Below are 19492 nucleotides of genomic sequence, written 5' to 3'. Positions count from 1 at the left end.
CACATTATATGGTTTGTGTTTCACTGGACCATGGCAAAATGGAGACATGGCTGCAGATAATTTCCCCTTGCTGGATCAAGGGGGAAAAAAATAATAATCTCAAGAGTCTCCGTGGGCCATCCCTGGAGGAATAGCGGGAACAGGGACAGACAAGGACGATTATGCTCGGGGAACAGGGCATGATGGGTAATTTTAGGTTAGCTGCTCTGTGGGGCATCTGTTTAGTTTAGGGCATTCCCGTGGTAAGAAGAGCAGGATGATGACCTCCCCTGGCCCCGCCCCCTGACCCTGGGGGGCAGGGATTGGGGATAACGAGGTGTGAGTCACCGCTGCGTGGGGTTGTTTAGATGCATCTGCGGCCCCAACTGTAACATCTGTCTTACCGCTGATGTGGTGCATCCTCAGAGTGTTTGTCCTGTCCTCAGGTTAAAGGCTGCTCTTCCCTCTCTCATCTCTATCTCCCTCCTTTCTTTCTCTCTCTACTTCTGCATACAACAATCCATTTCCTTTTTAAGGTGCTTAATGTCAACTGAAATGAATAAATAGTCCTATGATATTAAAACTCAACCAGATCCTGAAATCTGCTTATTTTCCATGTTACAACAGCAAGTGATGTGTATCGGATATCACATCACAAGTAATCGTTTAAAACATTAGATGTCTTTACATATACATTATATTACAGGCATTTAGCAGAGGCTCAGAGCCCAGAGCGGCTTACGCAACTATTTACATTGCGTCCATTTACACAGCTGAAGAAATGCAGGTTAAGTAACTTGGTCAAGCATACAACTGCAGTGTCCAACCAGGGAATCAAACCTGTGATCCATTATGCTATTCTGCCACCCCTTATATAATTTCACAAGGAAAAGGAAACCCACTGCACACTCCTTGGCACTGTGCACATTGTGCGCGGGTGCCAGGCTTTGCTCCGCTTTTTGTTAAGCGCATTTTCCTCGTTCAGTAAACAGCGCTCCCCTGTTTACCGTGCAGATGTTCAGGCTGGGGAAAGCTGAGCTAGCCAGCTCTCACGTACTGCGTGTTCTGGCTTCCTCACCCCCTGGGTTATTTTTAAGAGGGGAAGATCGGGATGTAGGGATGAATCAGCAGAATATCGGGACGTGTTCACAGCCGGCCCCGCCTCCGCTCGCCCCGGTTATTTGGACGCTTCGCTGCGTGGTTTTCGGGGAGACGCACCTGAGACGCAGCCCTCGCGCGGCCCGCAGCTGCGCATCAGAGAGGGCGGGGGCGGGAGAGCCGACATGAGGCCCAATCGGAGCGGCGCGAGCGGCGGAATCCACATTTCTGCATCTATACGTCCCTGACGGATGATTACAGTGATCAGATTACAGTGATCAGGAATAGCAGGGCTGACTGAGAGCCCGGGACACAACAGATGGCAGAGAAATCCCCCCTCTGCACTCGGCGCTGCAGCAAAGGCCAGCGAGCAATACGCTTTTCCAATCAGGGGAAAGAAATGAAATATGACATGAGGCGGAAAAAAACATTACACTGCCCACACAAACATACACACAGATATATAAAACACACACGCACACACACACACACACTCACATACATACCTACATACATACATACATACACGCACACACACACACACACACACACATACCTACATACATACATACACGCACACACACACAGACACACACACATACAAACACACATACAGGCAAACACACACACACATGCGCACACACACACACACACACACACACACATACACACACGCATTTAGGTTTATTCTGTCACTTTGCTGCCTTTAATGGCCGAACCAACAAGAAACACTCAAGTGTCTGTCTGACCCATCTCTATGTGTCTGTTCTGCTATAGGCCCTCAATGGTTTTGTGCTGGTGGTCACTGCAGAGGGGACGATATTTTACTCTTCCCACACCATCCAGGACTACCTTGGATTCCATCAGGTAAGCCACCCCCTGAAACCTCCCCCCCCCCACCTAGAGGACAGCCCAACATGGCTTCCGCATTATCCCTCTTTCCCTGTCGCCACCCCCTCCTCTCTGTCTCTCTCCCCCCCTTCTCTCTCCCTCTCTCTCTCTCTCTCTCCATCTCCATCTGTCCCCAACATGGCCTCTGCCTCGCCCTGTCTCCCAGGATAAAGACATGTGATAAGACACACAGACCAAATACAGGTCAATCAGTTAATGGATGCAAATCTCCAGCCTGTTTTTGTCTTGGGCAGATATTAAGAAGAACAGGTGTCTGCCTGGCTCCTCTGCTCAGATTAACAGTATTAATAATTGCATTGATACAGTGTGTCTGCTGGTGTATCAAGAATTAATAATATGAAATGCATACCGATAATCTCCAGCGCTTAAACGTATTTTAGCCACCAAGTAATAAACGCATGTGTTTGATGGTGCGCTGTGATTACTTCTTCGTAAGTAGAAACACTAAATGCATGCATGTTCTATATGAAGTAGCAGGAGGCATTGTGGTATCCCCGCTGGCATTTTTGCATGCAGGAGGCTGGTACAAATTTGTTTTGACAATGAAGCTGCTTCGGGGTTGAGAACTGGCACAGTAAGCATTTACCGCACAATACTTATGAGTTAATGCTACACTGAGACAAAATCCTATTGGTTAAGAGGAGGATTTCAGTTTGACAGATCTTAGCTTAAACCACCCTTCTTACTTCTTGACCCATAGGTTTGAGTCTCCGTTCAAAGCAAACTAAGCACTGAGTGCTTGGATCGATACATTAACTGGAATTTTCTGACATTTATCAGACTGACCTATCCAGAGCACTGTAGGAAGCACTTAAGGAAACAACGGCAATGCCCTGCCTGGAAATCAAAAGCAGATAATACAAGGCTAGTTTTCTAACTTCTACGCTCTACTCTGAATTCTATAGTGCCTCTCTAGATTCAGATGAAGAGTGCTGCTTTTATTTTCTTTGAAACTTTTTTCTCTGTTATTTTTAATATCAAACCCATGATATCAGTGCAAGAGAGATATGTTGTCATGGAGCAGGCAGCGAGGTTTTTAGGCCTGACTGACTGTGGAGTCATTTGTGCCATGTGGACGTCCCAAATGGACATTGATTATTTAGGGAGCGTTGTCATTGCTTCGCGCAGATCAGTAAAAAACAACCAGCTGTATGTCAGTGCAGATCATTGCCTATAAAATGGAATGACAGAAGGGGAAATAGAAATATTTATGGAAATATTTGCCATTGAATTTGTGGAGTCAGGGAAGGAAAAGGGGGTGGGACGGTGAAGGGAAAGCCAGGTGCACTGTGAATATCAGTCCCTCACCTCCAACAGGCACTTAGCTGAGCAGCAACCCCGTGGACTGAGCAAGATTAATTAAATAGGCTTTGGCCCACAGCACTGGCCCCTGCTATCTAATCCAATTTGACATAATTTACTTATGAAATTATCTCTAAAGGTTTGGTCTGTTTTTCTGGCTCTGAGCCCTCTAGCTCTCCCTCTGTCTCTTTGACACATGAATAAACTCATACACATCCACTCACACACTCGCATGTATGCGTACACACACTTGCATGTGCACACACATGCATATCCACTCACACACACTCGCATGTACGCATACACACATTTGTAATGTGTGTGCGTGTGGGACTGAATGAAGGGTGATGTATATATATTAGAGGTCAACTGATATGGATTTCTCAAGGCCAATATCGATACCAATGTATTAGTGAGCAAAAAGGCTGGTCAGCCAACATCTGCCAATTTTTTTTTCTCCCCAGTGGTGAAAAAAATATTTGTAAAAATACCAGGTGTAAATTGCATTTTAAAAAATGTAGGTTCACAGCCTTGGCATCTTGTTGATATTACAGTGTGGGCTATTACTTAATATTAATACATGCATACAAGCAGATGGTTGCTGCTAGTTAATGTTAGGAAAGGAATAACAGCTCACTTGTAGCCTGCCAGCTAACTCATGAACTTATATTTAAAGCTAGCAGCCAGTTTGATCTTTGTTTAGTGTTTTATTATTGAGCACATAATAACAAGGAAACACATAGGATATAGATTTTAGTCAAGACACCCAAGTTACCAGTCATTCTTAATTTGTTCTGCCTTCAGAATTAGAAATTAACAGAGCGAAATCGATATTGCAAAGTAAGCGTTAGCCTAACTGATTAGCATAACGGCGTAATATAATAGAGTGTCACTAGGATGTGTTAGTGATGTTCACAGATTTTTTATTTTGCAAAAGTAGTACATTAGTATATCACGGTAAAAAAAGTAAAGGCGAAAATACTGATTTAATAGAGAAAATACGTGTCCAGGTAAAGTTATTCTTATATTGATATGTATTGGAAAGTGATATGTATAGTCACTGTTGAATTTTGTCACATGTCTGGATTTTTAATAATGGGTAAGTATTAATATTACATATCATACAGGATTTAGGACTCTTATCCAACGACTACAACAAGTGATTGTCACGATGTGGGGTCAAAACTAGATGAGTCAGTTTGTTGTTAACACAGATGAATGTCAACTGATTTCCTGCTGCTTTTTGACAAATGCAGATTCAGTGAGTTTCGGTAGTTCTGGATTTGGTCATATTTCAAATGGGGGGACATCCTGTGCGTTAGTTCAGAGTGTCTGCTGTTCCAGATGTGCAGAGTGGCTGTAGGCCCGTGTCTGACAGGGCGTTGAGGGCGTGATTTGGAAGCCGCACGCATCCCTGTCGGAGGCCACCGTGCTGTCGTCCCAGCAAACATTCGGATGACGAATCGAATTTGACTCTTCTCAGCATGTCCAGGGAAACAGGGGGATCTGTCTGCTGCTTTTTATAACTTGGCATTTTTCCTCTCTACTGCTCGATGGAACCCACCGGCAGACATCAGGAGGAAAGGCTTGACATCTGGCTTGGAGTGGAGATGGAGGAGTTGAGAATGCAACATATGTCCAGAATTCCTTTGTCTATGTTCAGTGTGAATGATACTGGTGAATGATGATTGATAACAGATTGGTGTGTACAGAGCCGATTAGGTGGATGAGCCATTGTCCAAACCTGCAGACATCAGGGTTTAGTGATGAGGTTGTAATACGTGGGTGGCAGGTGATAAGGCTGGAGTGATTAGTGGCCAGTGTGACGTAATTATTGGCCAGGTGTGATTAGTGATTAGTGATTATTGTTTCAGAAAAGAGTGATGGTGTCAGTGAAGGGAGATTAGTGGTCTCTGAATTAGTGGAGATTAAAAGTGATTACTGGTCATTGAGGGTTACTTAATGGCCAGTGAGATGATGTCTGGTGGCTACTGAGGTGATTATTTGTCTCAGTGGTTATTGTTTGTTGAGTGATGCTGTGATCTCACGGCCTCTGCCTGCCTCCGTTACCATAGACGGATGTGATGCACCAGAGCGTATTTGAGCTGATCCACACCGAGGACCAGCAGGAATTCCGGAGGAACTTGCACTGGGCTCTGAACCCGCCTGCTTCCGTGTCGGACCCGGACGAGTCCCCAGCAGGTGAGCTTACCTGCCCGATGCTGACTCTTGATGATGACTAACCTACTGCCTTAAGTGTTAATGTTAATGAAGTGCTGCAATGTGTGTTCCATCAAAAGTGCACTTACAAGGCACTTGCACTTGCCACTTACAAGGGGACTTACAAAATTACCATATTTACGTCAGCCCAAGCTAACCAAATAACATTTTTATTACTTTTTCCATTATGTTTTGTGTTTCCAAATGTGTTTGTATGCATTTACGTACGGTACTGGCACAAATTATGGAAACTCTGCTCAAAGAAGCAGTACTCTCAAAACATTTTTGTCTGTGCCTTTTCTTCTGTTGTTTCTTGGAGCCATTTATGTCTACAAAAAGAGAAATTGTTGCTAACTATTGGATTAATTGTCAAGCTCTGTTTATAAATGCTGTGCTTCCGTAATTCGTAAAGAGAGAGAAGAGAGAGTGAAAACTGCAAAAATGCTGGAGTTCACAAACTGAAAACCTGATTATAGACAGATAGGGGCATGGTTAAAAGCTCCTGAGACCTTTCTGGGAAGCTCCCTGAGTTGTGGGCTAAATGTTACAGCACACATATATGTCCAGCTTAATCAGAGAGTCAAAGGGCAATGTCCATACTGCTGGACTGGGCGCTGACAAGGCAACAGAACGGAGCTAGAGTGGTTTTGATAGGGGTGTGTGCTGATGGCACAGTAGTACTGGGTGGAGTTGGTTGGGATGTAGCTGGAACCTAAATCAGAGAGGGAAACAGATACAATGACCAGGCAGGAAAGAGCTTTATCAACATCCCTGCCCCAAGCTGCAGTCATATCCACCACCACAGAAAACCCCAACAGGTTTGTCTAGGCACACTTACCTGTGTGATACTGTTATGAGACTATGAAGATGCACACATTCAGCATTTTGGAGATAGTTCTCTTTGGAAAAGGTACTGAATGCTACTAAAGACAGTGTTTGATGTGGATGTTGTCTTCTGACTGTCAGAATGATGTTTGGGTATCCTCTCTTCCTCAGATGGAGAACCTGTCACAAGCACGTCTCTTGTGACCTATGACCCCAACCAGCTGCCACCAGAAAACTCGTCCTTCCTGGAGAGGAGCTTTGTGTGTCGGTTCCGCTGTCTCCTTGACAACTCCTCTGGATTTTTGGTATGATCTGTCTCTTCCTGTTCCTCTCTCTGCTGAAATCTGTAGGAGATTGTTATGCATACATAGTGCCAAGGAGCGTATGCCAAAGGAAAACACTTATCAGAGACATACGCTTAACTATGGCAGTTTTTACATGATTCACAACAGATGTATGCATGTCTGTTGGCAGGATAAAAACTACAATATGTGTGTGTGTGTGTGTCTGTCTGTCTGCTTGTGTTCATTTAAAGTGTGTGCGCATATGTGAGAGTGCCTCAGATTGTGTGTTTGTGTGTGTGTGTGTGTGTGTGTTTACTGGGCCACTGCACTGCAGGCCTCACGGTTATTAGAGGGCTGCTCTAAATACCTTCTGCCACTGTTTTCATGTCCCATGACTGTGCTAAGAAGCAGAACAAAAGGACCAGGGAGCACTGACCTCTAGCTCAAACATAAGGGTCTCCCTAAAGACCTGTCACTCTCAAGCCCCCGCAGACCCACTGAGAGTGTTCTCTCAGCACCGGAGCCTATTAGCACTGGCTAACAAGGGAGTCATGCTACATGGACGCACAAATAATCCCTCTTAAGAGAGCAGCAGGGTCCTGAAGAAGGCCTTTAATCTTCAGAGGGAGGTGAGAGGAATTTGCTTAGTCAGAAAAGAGATGCTCATGCTCATCCTCATCATTATGGCGTGTCCTTAAGGACAAAGATTGCGGAGGCTGTAGGTCTTTAACACAGACCAAGAGAGATGGGTCTCACATAGCAAGAGATAAAGTATTCGCTTTGTCTGCCTGTCAGCAAGCTCCTTCAACTGGCTTTTCCTTAAAAAGAAGAGGAAAACCAGTGCTCTGGGAGCAGTGCATTAATCATACAGGGAGCTAGTTTACTTTACTAATAGGAGCATACATAGTGTAGTGTATATTTATGCAGTAATATATACAATAATTTAGTAGTAGTAATCCAATAGTGCACATTCACAGAACGGCCAGGTCAGTAAAACTCAGACACTATTAATCATTTCAACAGTGTTCCGCAGAAAAGCAGCACTCAGAATGCCAGAACTGGTCAGAACTGGTAAGCACAGATAAACTGTAAAATGTCTCTCATGGTCAGCAGTGGTGTCTCTTGTGGCTGGTTATGGGTCACTTCCCATCAGCCCTTTCTCCATTACAAGTATGGAAGGAAACTTGGAAAAGCAAAGGACAGGGAAGGTTGAACGATGCAGAAGTCTTCGCCTCTTTCATGCGTGATGACACATGACCTCAAATCCTTATGTAAAAAAGAATATATATATATATATATTTATCATTTGTGAAGATACAGTGTTTTGGCATTCTTGATTTTTCATTTATTTTTTTTACAATGGAAGGCTTGTCTCATTTTATATTTATTTTTTTAACATTTATTTAACCAGGAAAACCTCACCTCTGACTTATTGACTTATTTTTTAATATGAAACCATTACTTGAAATGAACACTATATTCAAATTTGTATTGCATATTATATTGTAATATACAAATTAAAACTATACATACAGAGTGGATTGGTATTTATTGAAAATCTGTTTTGAGTGCTAAGTGATACACAGCAAGTACTGGGGGAAAAGTGGACTGGTACCTTTTAAAAAAAAATGTTAAGATTAGTTGGCAGTCCAGCTTCATTTTTTATTTTCCCACTTTTTTCAGACAAGGGGGAAGCAGAGAGGGTTACAGAGAGAAGCAGCATCACAGTACAGAAAGTGTCATGTCGGGAAATCAAACATTCTACCATAAGGGCGGATTCATAAATGGGTCGAGAGTCGGTCGCCCTAAGAGCTCGGCTTCACACTCTCCAGGTGGGCAGATAGCCTGGGAGAGCTAATGGAGGGGGAGGGGTCGTGCATTTAAGAGGGCTGCCCCGTCTCTGAGGAGGTAATTTGCGTGAGTTGTAAGCCTGGGGCCCCTTGGTCTAATTTCGATCGCTTTGTTTTCATAATCCTCCGGCCATTTTGAAGCTTGATTCTTGACATCATCACTGAGCGCTAAGCCCTGCAGAATCGTTTTTCTTAAGTGTGGAAGAGGAGGGGCCACGTGACCCACCACGCAAACCAAAACAAGAGAGGAGTCTGGCCGGGTGGATTCTTTCTTGCCACATGCAATTTCTTGAAAAAGAAAATTTTTCAGTTTTCGCACTGCCCTAAAGAAGGGAACTGTTCTGTTTTTGTTTTGATCTATTTACTCCCTTCAGAATGATTTGACAGCTTAATATTGCTCATTGTCACACCAGAAAAGGTTATTTTTGAATTTGATATTCAAAATTATATTTGGTTGGATGAACGTCAAGAATAGCATCAGGCTCAGTACAACATAATTAAAAAGATACCAAAATAAATGTAACTCTTACCAGAAACCCTTTATAAACCACTTGAAACCACTTAAAATGCACTGGTGCCGCTTCAAGACTGACCAAATTGCACAATTTGGATAAATGCAAATGTTTACTATTTTGAGCATCAGTGTTTGTGGCTTAGCTGTAAGATACACAAAGAGAGTATTTTTGTCCCTACTTAAGAGAAAGAAGCCTTAAGTCCTCCAATGTAAACTCAAAGGAGCTGAGGACCTTTGCTGGCTCTGAGCTCACGCACCTAGAGGAGGGGCTTTTCTCGTTTCCTCATCGTCTTAGCAACGTGCCTGAGTGACAGGATGACAGAACACGTCGGCAAGTTATTATTGTCACATCCTCTGTCGGTGAATGTCTGAATATGTGAACATCCCCTCTGACTTTTGTGCCCCTTCCTTCCCCAGGCCTTGAGCCTGCAGGGCAGGCTGAAGTTTCTGCATGGGCAGAACAAGCGACTGGATGATGGTGTCCAGGCGCCCCCACAGTTGGCGCTGTTCAGCATCGCCACCCCCTTACAGCCCCCATCTATTCTGGAGATCCGGACCAAGAACATGATATTTAGAACCAAGCACAAGCTGGACTTTACTCCAATGGCTTGTGATGCAAAGTACAATCGCTTTCTACTTATTATTATTGTTGTTGTTGTTGTTATTAATAGTAGTAATAGTTATTGTGGTATTAGCATTATAATACTTTCAGTATCTGTAAATGCCTTAGAAGTTAGAACTTCTAACAAATCAAAAAATAATTGCAGTAAGAATCTTTAGGCTTTCTGTTGTAATGTTTCTCCTTTTTCGTCTTCTTTCAGGGGCAAAATTGTCCTTGGCTACACGGAGGCGGAGCTGAGGGTTCGAGGGTCCGGGTACCAATTCATCCATGCGGCTGACATGCTGTACTGTGCAGAAAATCACGTCCGGAGTAAGTTCCCCCTCCTCTCTTTTGAGCTGTATTTCATTACAATATGGAAACACAGCAGCAGTTCCAACAATATATAGCTGGCGGTTTTGTAATATTGCGGGGTGCGTAGCCCTGGCATGGCTTTGGTGCACTTAGCATTAGCATTTCTTTCCTGGAGAAAGAAGCATCTTTCAGTAGGACAATGCCCCCATCCACACAGCATGAGTAGTTGCACCACAGTGATGTTATTCATGTGTCATCGCTTTTTCAGTCACTAGATCTGAAGCCAATCATGCATTTATGAGTTATTCTTGAACAATGCCTAAGACAGCTTTTTCCACTTCCATATATTGTGAGGTGATTGGCTTTCACATTGAACAGTGGTGTCGTATTCCTCCTGCAGACTGGCAGACAATTTTTATCTTTTTATTAATTATCTGATATTTCTATACCCCTCCTGGAGCTCATATGAGAGAGTACTAAGAGTAAACCCCCACCCCACCCCCCACCACCACATAGTTTAATGGTCTCAGAAATTGAGTTTCAGAAATGGAATTTGTTACAAGAAAATGAATTGCAGCTTTGCTTAAAGTCACATTTAGGAAAAATAGCTTGGCTAAAAAAGCTGAAAACATTCCTTCCTCTCTGGCTCTCTGTCACACGTTCATCTTGAACAAAGGGAGAGCCAGCTCTTTAAAAGGGGTGGATATCAGCAAGCCTCAGAAGTCTGTCCCACTTAGGTCCACAAACTCAACAACCCCTCCGAGATAAGCACAGTGTTCTTAAAGCGCTGCCACATGGCGCTTCGCCGCGCTCCGCCCACCAGGCGCTGGGGTTTATGGGTAACCTGCTACACCCAGCCCGCCGAGCAGAGCGTCGCCGCTCCACTTCGCCCAGAGAAAGTGGGCCAGCGTCCGAGCGGGCAGAGAGCGCCACGGCCAGTCGCCGTTCGCCGTGTCATACCGTCCCGGATGTTTACCCGTAATCCCGCAGATTATAAAAGAGATTGAGCAAAGCCTCAGAAAGGAGAAGGGTGGATTTGTGACCCGGGGCTGCAAATCCACCGCCAGGAGTTTTAATTCTGATCCAGGACGGCCTGAGAGCTGAAAGTGACACAATGATATTAAAGTGCACTTACGCTCTGGTGCCACCATGCACCCGACTCATCCGGAGGTTATGCACAGCAGGAAGCAGGGCGACTGAGGCGGGAAGCTAGCGCCAGTATGGGCTGAGTGGTTTTGGAGTCAGGCTTCTTATCCACAGGGGCAGGTTCCTTTTCACAGTTTATGCTCTTGCCATTATTCCCCTGATCCAAGTACTTCACCTCAAATGAACTTTATAGGGAGGAAACCTCAGTGACTTTGACTTTGAGGAGTGATTGTCTGGTGTGTTTGGCTTTTGCTTACTTGCTGATGTTTCACAAGTAGGATTTCTGAGGGTATGTCAGCATGGAACTCTGAGACAACAGTGGGCGCAAGCTGTTGAAGCTGCATCATTTGACTTCAGGTTTCAAACTGGGACAAGAGCGACTAGCTCAATAACAATGGTGGCCCAACACTCTATGAAGGGACTTTCATAGAGTGTTGGGCCTCCATTTTGTCCACCACTTTTTTTCTCTGGCTGGTGTGTTGCTGGGTCCAGAGTGTAAGAGCACTTTAATATCATATGTTTGCCATCCATGCCCAGTAACAACCTTAACCGGATGAGCCACCCAGAAGCCCCCTTTCGTTTAGTTAGAATGTTTTTACATGTCATTAAGTAGCTCCTGGAGCTCCGGGGATTCCCTGTGACTACCTTTGGCCAAAGCCTGTCTGCTAATCTCATTACTGGCAAAGGGCGCTATTGAAAATGATGGCTCTTCATGGCCCTTGTTACCTGTGTGGGTTCTGCTTGTACAATTAACCTGAGAAGGAGAAACCCCAGAAGGAGGGGTAACTTAGGTGTGAACTATGGGGATGGGGAAAACAGCAGAGACAGCAGTGGCTCATGAGAATAGAGGTCAAAGGTTCTCTTCCTGTCTTGAATTTACTTCTTGCTGCAGGCTGGATTCTGATAGAGGAGAGGGGAGTATTATAGTTCAGGAAGCTGGAGTTTTCTCTATGATTAATTACAGTGTAGGGCAAGTGGTTGGACCAAGCCAATACACATAAATCAGCTTAGTTGTATTGAAATAATCCAATAAAACCCTAACTTTCATAAATATTATTACTTTTTGTAATTTAAGCATTTTTATATTTCTATTGCGTAATTCCTGTAAATTCAGAAATTTATAATTAAATAAAAATGGCTAATGGGAAATGACCTTATCTTTATGTATTCATTTACTTTTTATTGATTGACCTTTACTGTGTACTCTTTATCATTTCAATATTTTTTTTTAAAACTCGTAACAGTGATCAAGACAGGAGAGAGTGGTCTGACCGTGTTCAGACTCCTCACCAAGGAGAACCGCTGGAAATGGGTTCAGGCCAACGCCAGGCTAGTCTACAAGAATGGCAAACCTGATTATATCATCGCCACCCAGAGGCCCCTTGTGTAAGTGCAATGACATAATTTCCAAAAACAGCCAATACGAACTTGATATATATTGTGGATATATGTTGTATGAATGCCAGTAAATGTATGCATCCTTAAGTTGCATTGTAAAAACAGCCAGCTCCCTTACCAGGTGACTTTTAAACAATGTAATTTTCTTGTTGCTTGTGATTTTATTTCCCTTGTTCGAATTAGGTGTTACATTTTTAATTAAAGGAGTTTAGAATCTTTATAATCTGTGGATATGCTGAATCTTACTTTCCTGAAAATGTGGGTTGTCGCTCACAAACACCCAAGCGTTCGGAGCGGTGTTCAGATATGTTTTGTGTTGGTGATGTGCTGATGTGCTTCACACTGGTTTCGCACTCACAGGGAGGAAGAGGGCGGAGAGCACCTGCGGAAACGCTCCATGCACCTGCCTTTCACCTTCGCCACGGGAGAGGCCCTGCTGTATCAGACCAGCTACCCCATCCCCGGCTTCACCGACAGCCTGGTGAGCAAGGGCAAGGGCGGCAAGTCCAAGAAGGGCAAGGCCTCCAAGGATGACCCCGACCCCAGCTCTCTGCTCGGGGCCCTGATGAGGCAGGACGGGTCGGTGTACGTCTGCCAGCCGGCCGTGCAGCCCAAGCTGTCCTTCCACAGCAGCCTGTTCGGCGAGCAGGGCGATGGCGACCGCTTCGCCGGCCCCTCGGAGGCTGGAGAGGGCTGGAACCCGGCGCCCAATGGCGCGGCAGACCTTGGGCTGGAGGGCTCGAGCTTCGACCCGCTCCTGGCCACGCTGGACTCGCTCTCGCTGGGGGATGAGGAGAGCTGCTCCAACAGCGAGCTGTTCAGCGCCCTGGAGAACCTGGGCCTCAACGCCGAGGACCTGGAGCTGCTCCTGCTGGACGAGAGGATGATCCGTGTGGAGATGGAGCCCGGCTACATCCCCTCGCTCAACGACCTGCTGACCAACAGCGAGATCCTCTCCTACATCCACGACTCCCTGGAGGGCAGGGCCGAGGAGGGCAGTGACCTTCAGGCGCCCCGCCCCCTGCCTCCTCCTCCCCTGTCTCAGGCCACGGCCACCCCGACCCAGCCCTGCCCTGGCCCGTCCTCGCAGGCCACGCCCACGTCATACCCACCCTATAAGCCGCAGAGACAGCCCCCGATCCTGCAGCTGTCCCAGCAGATGCAGCAACACGTGAGCAGACAGTCGGTCCCAGGGAGGGGGGATGCCTGGGGGACAAGGGTCGAGGCACAGGGGCCACACACAAGTGGCCCCTCACTAGCCCAACGCAGTGACTCTGGTGCCCCGCCCACTGAAAATGGACTTCAGAGCTGGGAGCGGCCAGTCCGTAGTAATCTCTGGGCTCCCCAGCACGTCCGCACTGGCACCGGGATCCAAGAGGCCTTGGGCAGCGGCTGCTCCCACTGCCACCAGCAGGGGGCGCAGTCCGACAGCGAGGCCCTGGACCCAGGCCTGCACCAGCAGCGAAACCAGTGGCAGCAGGACCAGCTTCTCCTGCAGTTCCGCTCTCAGTGCCATTTCAAACAGAATGGGGGCGATAGCGCTACCCCGCTCAACGGGGTGTACCCCCCACTCAGCCAGCAGACCTCAGAACAGCAGCAGTGGCAGGGTTACGGCATGGGCCACCAGGGGTCGCTGCTGAGCCGGGCGGAGCTGGTCGCTAACGGGCCGTGCTTCTCCAGCAGGCAGGGCGTGGCCGGAGGCGAACCTCCGGGCGCGGCCCTCATGGATTACAGCGCGAGCGAGGTGCCCGCCGGGGAGTTTACTGCGAACGGCATGCTGAGCGGTGTCGGGGCGTACCAGGGGGCGGCGGCCAACGCGTCCTCCTATCAAGGCGTCCACCCGAAACCGCAGCAACAGCAGCGCCGCCCGGACGAGGCCACACCTGCCTGTTTCTCTCAGTACCCCTGTCAGGACTCCACGCTGGATCAGATTTTGGGCCTTGGACTGTCCCAGCAGCTGCCTTCACTGGAATCTTACGGGCTGTTCACCCCCACGCTACCACCAGACACCTCTCATAACAAGGTAAGGACCCTGACGGACACGGCGCGGTTGTGTTTGATATTGTGTGTGCGTGTGGGCGTGCGTGTTACTGCGAATGGACTTGTGGGCGTACAAGAGCGCATGTGTGGCACCCCAGTGGATATTCTTACGAGTTGACATCAATTGTTAGTATATATACTCAATATTATGGCATATCGGTGAGGGTTGCTTACTAGGGTTGCTTACTTCAAATGAATGGATAATCAGTGACCATCTGGACTTTTCCATTGCAGTGACTAAGTTTGGGGCTGTGTGGTTGACAAGGATATTTCTGCATTGCTTCCCGCAGCACTTTGTTTATCACTATTTTCCACACATGCTTTGACCTTAATCCCCTTCATACATTATTTTCATTGAAATTAAAGCAATAATAAAGTCAGTCATTAAACAATACATTTCAAGATAATTCAAGAAATAAACCAGAAATTAATTTGTGGCATACGCGGTCATATTGTATCATTGTAAATGTAGTTTTGTCATGTATGATTGCAATCTCCAGACCAGACATTTGGCAGGTCTTGCCTCTATTATGTCAGACCCCTCCCCCCACGCGCACCTGAAATACCACAACCCCCCAATGTGAGCAAGTGAAATCTGGACTTAGCCTGGCTTTAGATACGCACAAGAGCAACTCGCAAGTAATCAGGGATGGATGTGAGTCTGGCCAGTGGGGGGAGGGGAAGGCTCAAGAGACTGTGATGATATAGCAGAGCTGTTCCTTTCAGCCAGTGATAACAGCTTATTCTTTATTTTGTGGTGACCTAATGGCCCAACACACATCAACGTTAATTTATATCTCTCCAATCTGATGAAGAATGACATCAGTCATGTAACAGTGTAAATACACTACATGCGTATGTGTCGTGTGCTTTCAGTTACAATTCCGGTGCTGTTTCACTGCCAGGAAACTGTAATTCCATCAATACATTGACTGAATAATCTGAAACGTACCATATTATGTTGCGCAATTGCGACGGTATTCACTGAGGCCAAATCTCAGCAGTATGAGAGTTGTTTTGTAACATTTTACTGGGCTGAATCTAGGCAGAGTCTAGGCAGAATCTGGGTAGAGTCTAGGTAGAGTCTGGGTGGAGTCTAGGCAGAATCTGGGTGGAGTCTAGGTAGATAACAAGAGAAATCACCGCGCTCACTTGTTTTAATTTGTTTGGTGCGTAGAAAGAAATATCGTCAATTGAAAAGAAATTGGTTCGCACTCAAAAAAATGGCTACAAAGCTTCAAAAAAATGTTATTATTTATTTTTTATTCGTTTTCTTTAATGCAGATTCATGCACAAATGTTTGGGCATGTTGCCTTCTTCAGTGTGCAGGTCAGAATCTGGGTGGAGTCTAGTCAGAGTCTGGGTGAAGTCTAGTCAGAATCTGGGTAGAGTGTAGGTAGATTCTGGGAGGAGTCCAGGCAGAATCTGGGTAGAGTCTGGGTAGAGTCTGGGTGGAGTCTTGGCAGATATTGGGCAGAGTCTAGGTAGAGTCTTAACTCAGTTATTGCTCCCTTCAGCAATTTATTTTATGATACAAACTTTCTGTCTTTCTTGTGGGGGCGACATAGCTCAGGAGGTAAGACCGATTGTCTGGCAGTCGGAGGGTTGCCGGTTCAAACCCCACCCTGGGTGTGTCGAAGTGTCCTTGAGCAAGACACCTAACCCCTAACTGCTCTGGTGAATGAGAGGCATCAATTGTAAAGCGCTTTAGATAAAAGCGCTATATAAATGCAGTCTGTTTCTTTTTTACTTGTTATACTTGCAGTAATAGCTATGTGCTGTGCAAATCTTACAACGATCATTATTTTTTTACAATTCTCTGCTTAGTTTCCCTTTTGTGTCAATGCTGTATGTTTTGACAAAACTGTACTTTGTGAAGCACACTTGGATCTTAATAACAGAGAGAGGTAACGGAGAGAAGCACTATGAAAAACAAAAAAAACACTACATATAGCACATCATATTCCCCATCTTCCCAGCCAGCTGGAGAGGAAACAACAAATTAAATTAAAAAAAATTAAATTAAATAACATACCGAAAAAGGGGCAGGGTAGAGGGGATGAGTGGATAGAGAGGAAAGACAGAGGGGAGGGGAGAGCGAGAAAGAGAGTGGTAAGAGGGAGAGAAAGAGAGAAAGACAAAGGGAGGGGGAGGAGAGAGAAAGAGCCAGTAGGAGAGAGAAAAAGACGGGGAGAAAAAGGGGAAGAGAAAAAGAGAAGTGGGGGACAGGAGAGAGAGGGGGAGGAGAGAGAAAAGAGAGAGAGAGAGAGCGAGCAGGGGGCAGTAGAGAATGGGGCGTAGCCCAGCCCTAGGGGTGACTCGACTGGAGCACCCAGCCGCCGCTGATCGGGGGGCATCTCGGCTTCCTGCTCGGGCTCTGCCTTGGTTTCGTTCAGGGTCGGCAGCAACCCCCACCAAAAATAAAATGGAGCATCTCTGGGCAACCAAGCGTGAGCTTCTCTGACCTACAATTCGCCGCTGCCATTACCTAATAAAGAAGAACAGACCAGCTGATGGGGGTGGGGGGACTGTTGCTGGATGCTGGATATTCCATGTGGATATTCACAGTAAAGGCGTTTGCCGGGTCTTTACATTTCTGCAGGGTGTCTCCCTCCCTGCTTTTAAATGACAGAGCCAGCCAAAGTTGTCCAAAAGGGGTGGGGCGGTTCATTTTAGGAAGAAATCAGAGGGCATTTAGTTAATAGGTTCTGCTTAAGTTCAGTGAGCACTTTTATTTGAAGGTGATTGGTGGTTGATGTGCATACAGGTTTGGAGCAAAACTACAGGGACGGCCAGGCTAATAGCTATCAGTGCCTGATTCCCAGCAGAGTCCTTATGTAAGGCTTTGAAGTGTTCAGTGTGCACACAGCAGCAATGTGACCTTTCCTTATTAGACAAAGGGTGTCCTTTAGTATGAGGGCACTGTAATGTTAATGCACGGTTGTCCTTGCAGCTGTAGCGTTCGTGTGACTGAAAATTCTACAGGCCGGTCAAAATATCATGGAGAAGACACGCAGCATTTGTGTGTGCAAAGGCCGGTGAATTTGAAGTATTGAAATTTGGACCGCAAACCCCCTTCTTCCTTTCCTTTTCCTCCTTCCTTATTGCTGCCTACAGTTTGCTAGGAAGTGGGTGTGGCTGTACTCCAGCAATCCCCCCCACTTCATATGTCCATCTTTAATAATTCTACCATTCTGCCACCAACATAATGGTACACGCATACGCATCCACACAGATACTCACAAATCTATGCAGACACACAAACATTTTACATCAAAGGACATAAACAGTAGAGACACACAGTACATAATAATGATATGGAAACTTGCAGGTTCATTATGGCTATAGGTAAATATATAGGCATGCTATTGTCTTCATGGGGGGCTAAGTAGACATCATCTGCATGCCCCTGTACAGTTGGGGGAAATCACATCGGAAAGGGCACATATGCACAGCCAATTTAACCACTAATTGTTGGCAATGACAAAAATGACTGCACTCCATGGACAGCCTATTTTAATGCCAACCTGGAGAGATATAGGTTCTCTGAGTTGTTTTCCACAGATAATTAGAATTAAAGAGCCACTATACACATCCATAACAATGTCAAAATACACTTGAGGTAAATTCATTTCCTATCCTGAGCTGGACATAACATTGTGAGCCAAAGTAGCAAAAGCATCTCGGAAATCCAAAAAGACCAAATACAGCCTACGCACACACATACACACAGATGCACAACCATTTCAGCTCTCGAGAATAAACTCTAGACGCAAAAATTTCTTGGCTGAACTCACAGAGTAGTTCTTTGGGGAGTATGAGTTTCCAGTTTTGACTAAAAAGTGAATTAAATGCAGTTATCCCGAAGTTCTGCTGAAATAATTGTGCGTTGGGCTGGCTATTTGGATGAGCGGCTCTCTTTATATGTCTGGTATCCCATAAGTCTTTGCAGGTGTGAGCTATTGGTTGATTCCGGTGAACTTCCCTCATGGTTTGTTAAATTAAAGCTTGCAGCTTGTGTGTTTTTGAATCATCTAAGTTCAAGCATGATAATTCTCTACGTTGACTTGGATGCTGGGCAGGATCAACGTAACGTGTTTGACACAAGCGTGCTCCCTTTCGTCTTTTTCAGATGGAGAACGGCTGCATGGTAAATGGCGGCAGCATGGCCTACCCCGGAAACTGTATCATGCCCAATGGGAATGCCGCCATTCCCACCGATGCCACCCAACCCTGCCCCGAGGTACCTCCCATTCCAGACCCACGGACATCTGGATTTTACCTCTGAGGTCGGCAAGGGGACAAAATTACAATTCAAGTTTTTCTTCTGTTTTATTTGGAGATTTTTTCTCCATTTCTTTCCTGCCATTTTTCTGTTTTTGCGTAGGGTAGGACTATGTTTTGAAACTTTTCAGGGTAAGTCTGTGTACTGCACAGTAAGAACAGGCCTTCACAAGGACCAGGGCACTCTAAAAAAACACCTTTCCATCGTCTTCGCTTTCTCCTGGGTGTCATTTTTCTCTCTTTCTCTCTCTTCATCCAAAAAGCATCGACTCTCTCTTGGAGGACTGATGCAGTTATTCAGGCTGACCGAGGAATGGTGTCTGATGTTTCCTCAGCTGGCTTCTTGAGAGTGAATCAGCGCAGTATTTTCACATAAAGGGTTATAATCATGAAAATTCCCATAGTACGCTGTCAAACCTGTGTTTTCCCCCAGCGAGTCTGTTAAAAATCCAGTTTTTTGTCTGAAGTGTTGCGCTATGCTAAGGTATCTAACGGCAACCATTCTTCATTTTACCATAGGAGAGACCCAGGGGAGGGGGGGTGGGGGGTAGGGGGCGTGGGGTGTGGGAGGGGTTGGTGGGGGGGAAGGCGCCATTGAAACAAAAGTGTGATTTCAGCACAAATGTTTTTGTTTTTTTTGTACTTGCATTTTAATGATTTATTCACAAGATTAGACATAAAGCCCCAAAAGTTTTTTTTTTTAATACTGGATTTGTGATGAATTTCA

General features: G+C 45.8%; 1 protein-coding gene across 1 annotated transcript in view; it reads left to right on the top strand.

Annotated features, from left to right (window-relative positions):
* ahr1b (aryl hydrocarbon receptor 1b) overlaps positions 1-19292 on the top strand; it is a 51353-nt gene extending 32061 nt beyond the window's left edge. The window contains exons 4-11 of the mRNA XM_064326630.1: positions 1855-1944; positions 5367-5493; positions 6508-6641; positions 9402-9604; positions 9806-9915; positions 12288-12429; positions 12802-14464; positions 18614-19292. Coding sequence (XP_064182700.1) covers positions 1855-1944; positions 5367-5493; positions 6508-6641; positions 9402-9604; positions 9806-9915; positions 12288-12429; positions 12802-14464; positions 18614-18769 — 2625 coding nt within the window. The 3' untranslated portion in view covers positions 18770-19292. The remainder of the gene's footprint in view (positions 1-1854; positions 1945-5366; positions 5494-6507; positions 6642-9401; positions 9605-9805; positions 9916-12287; positions 12430-12801; positions 14465-18613) is intronic.
* Positions 19293-19492: the final 200 nt, after the last annotated feature.

The sequence above is a fragment of the Anguilla rostrata genome, chromosome 3 (genome assembly GCF_018555375.3).
Source record: "Anguilla rostrata isolate EN2019 chromosome 3, ASM1855537v3, whole genome shotgun sequence".
Lineage (NCBI taxonomy): Eukaryota > Metazoa > Chordata > Actinopteri > Anguilliformes > Anguillidae > Anguilla > Anguilla rostrata.
Note: the sequence above shows the minus strand (reverse complement) of the source record. Positions and strands in the feature narration are given on the sequence as shown.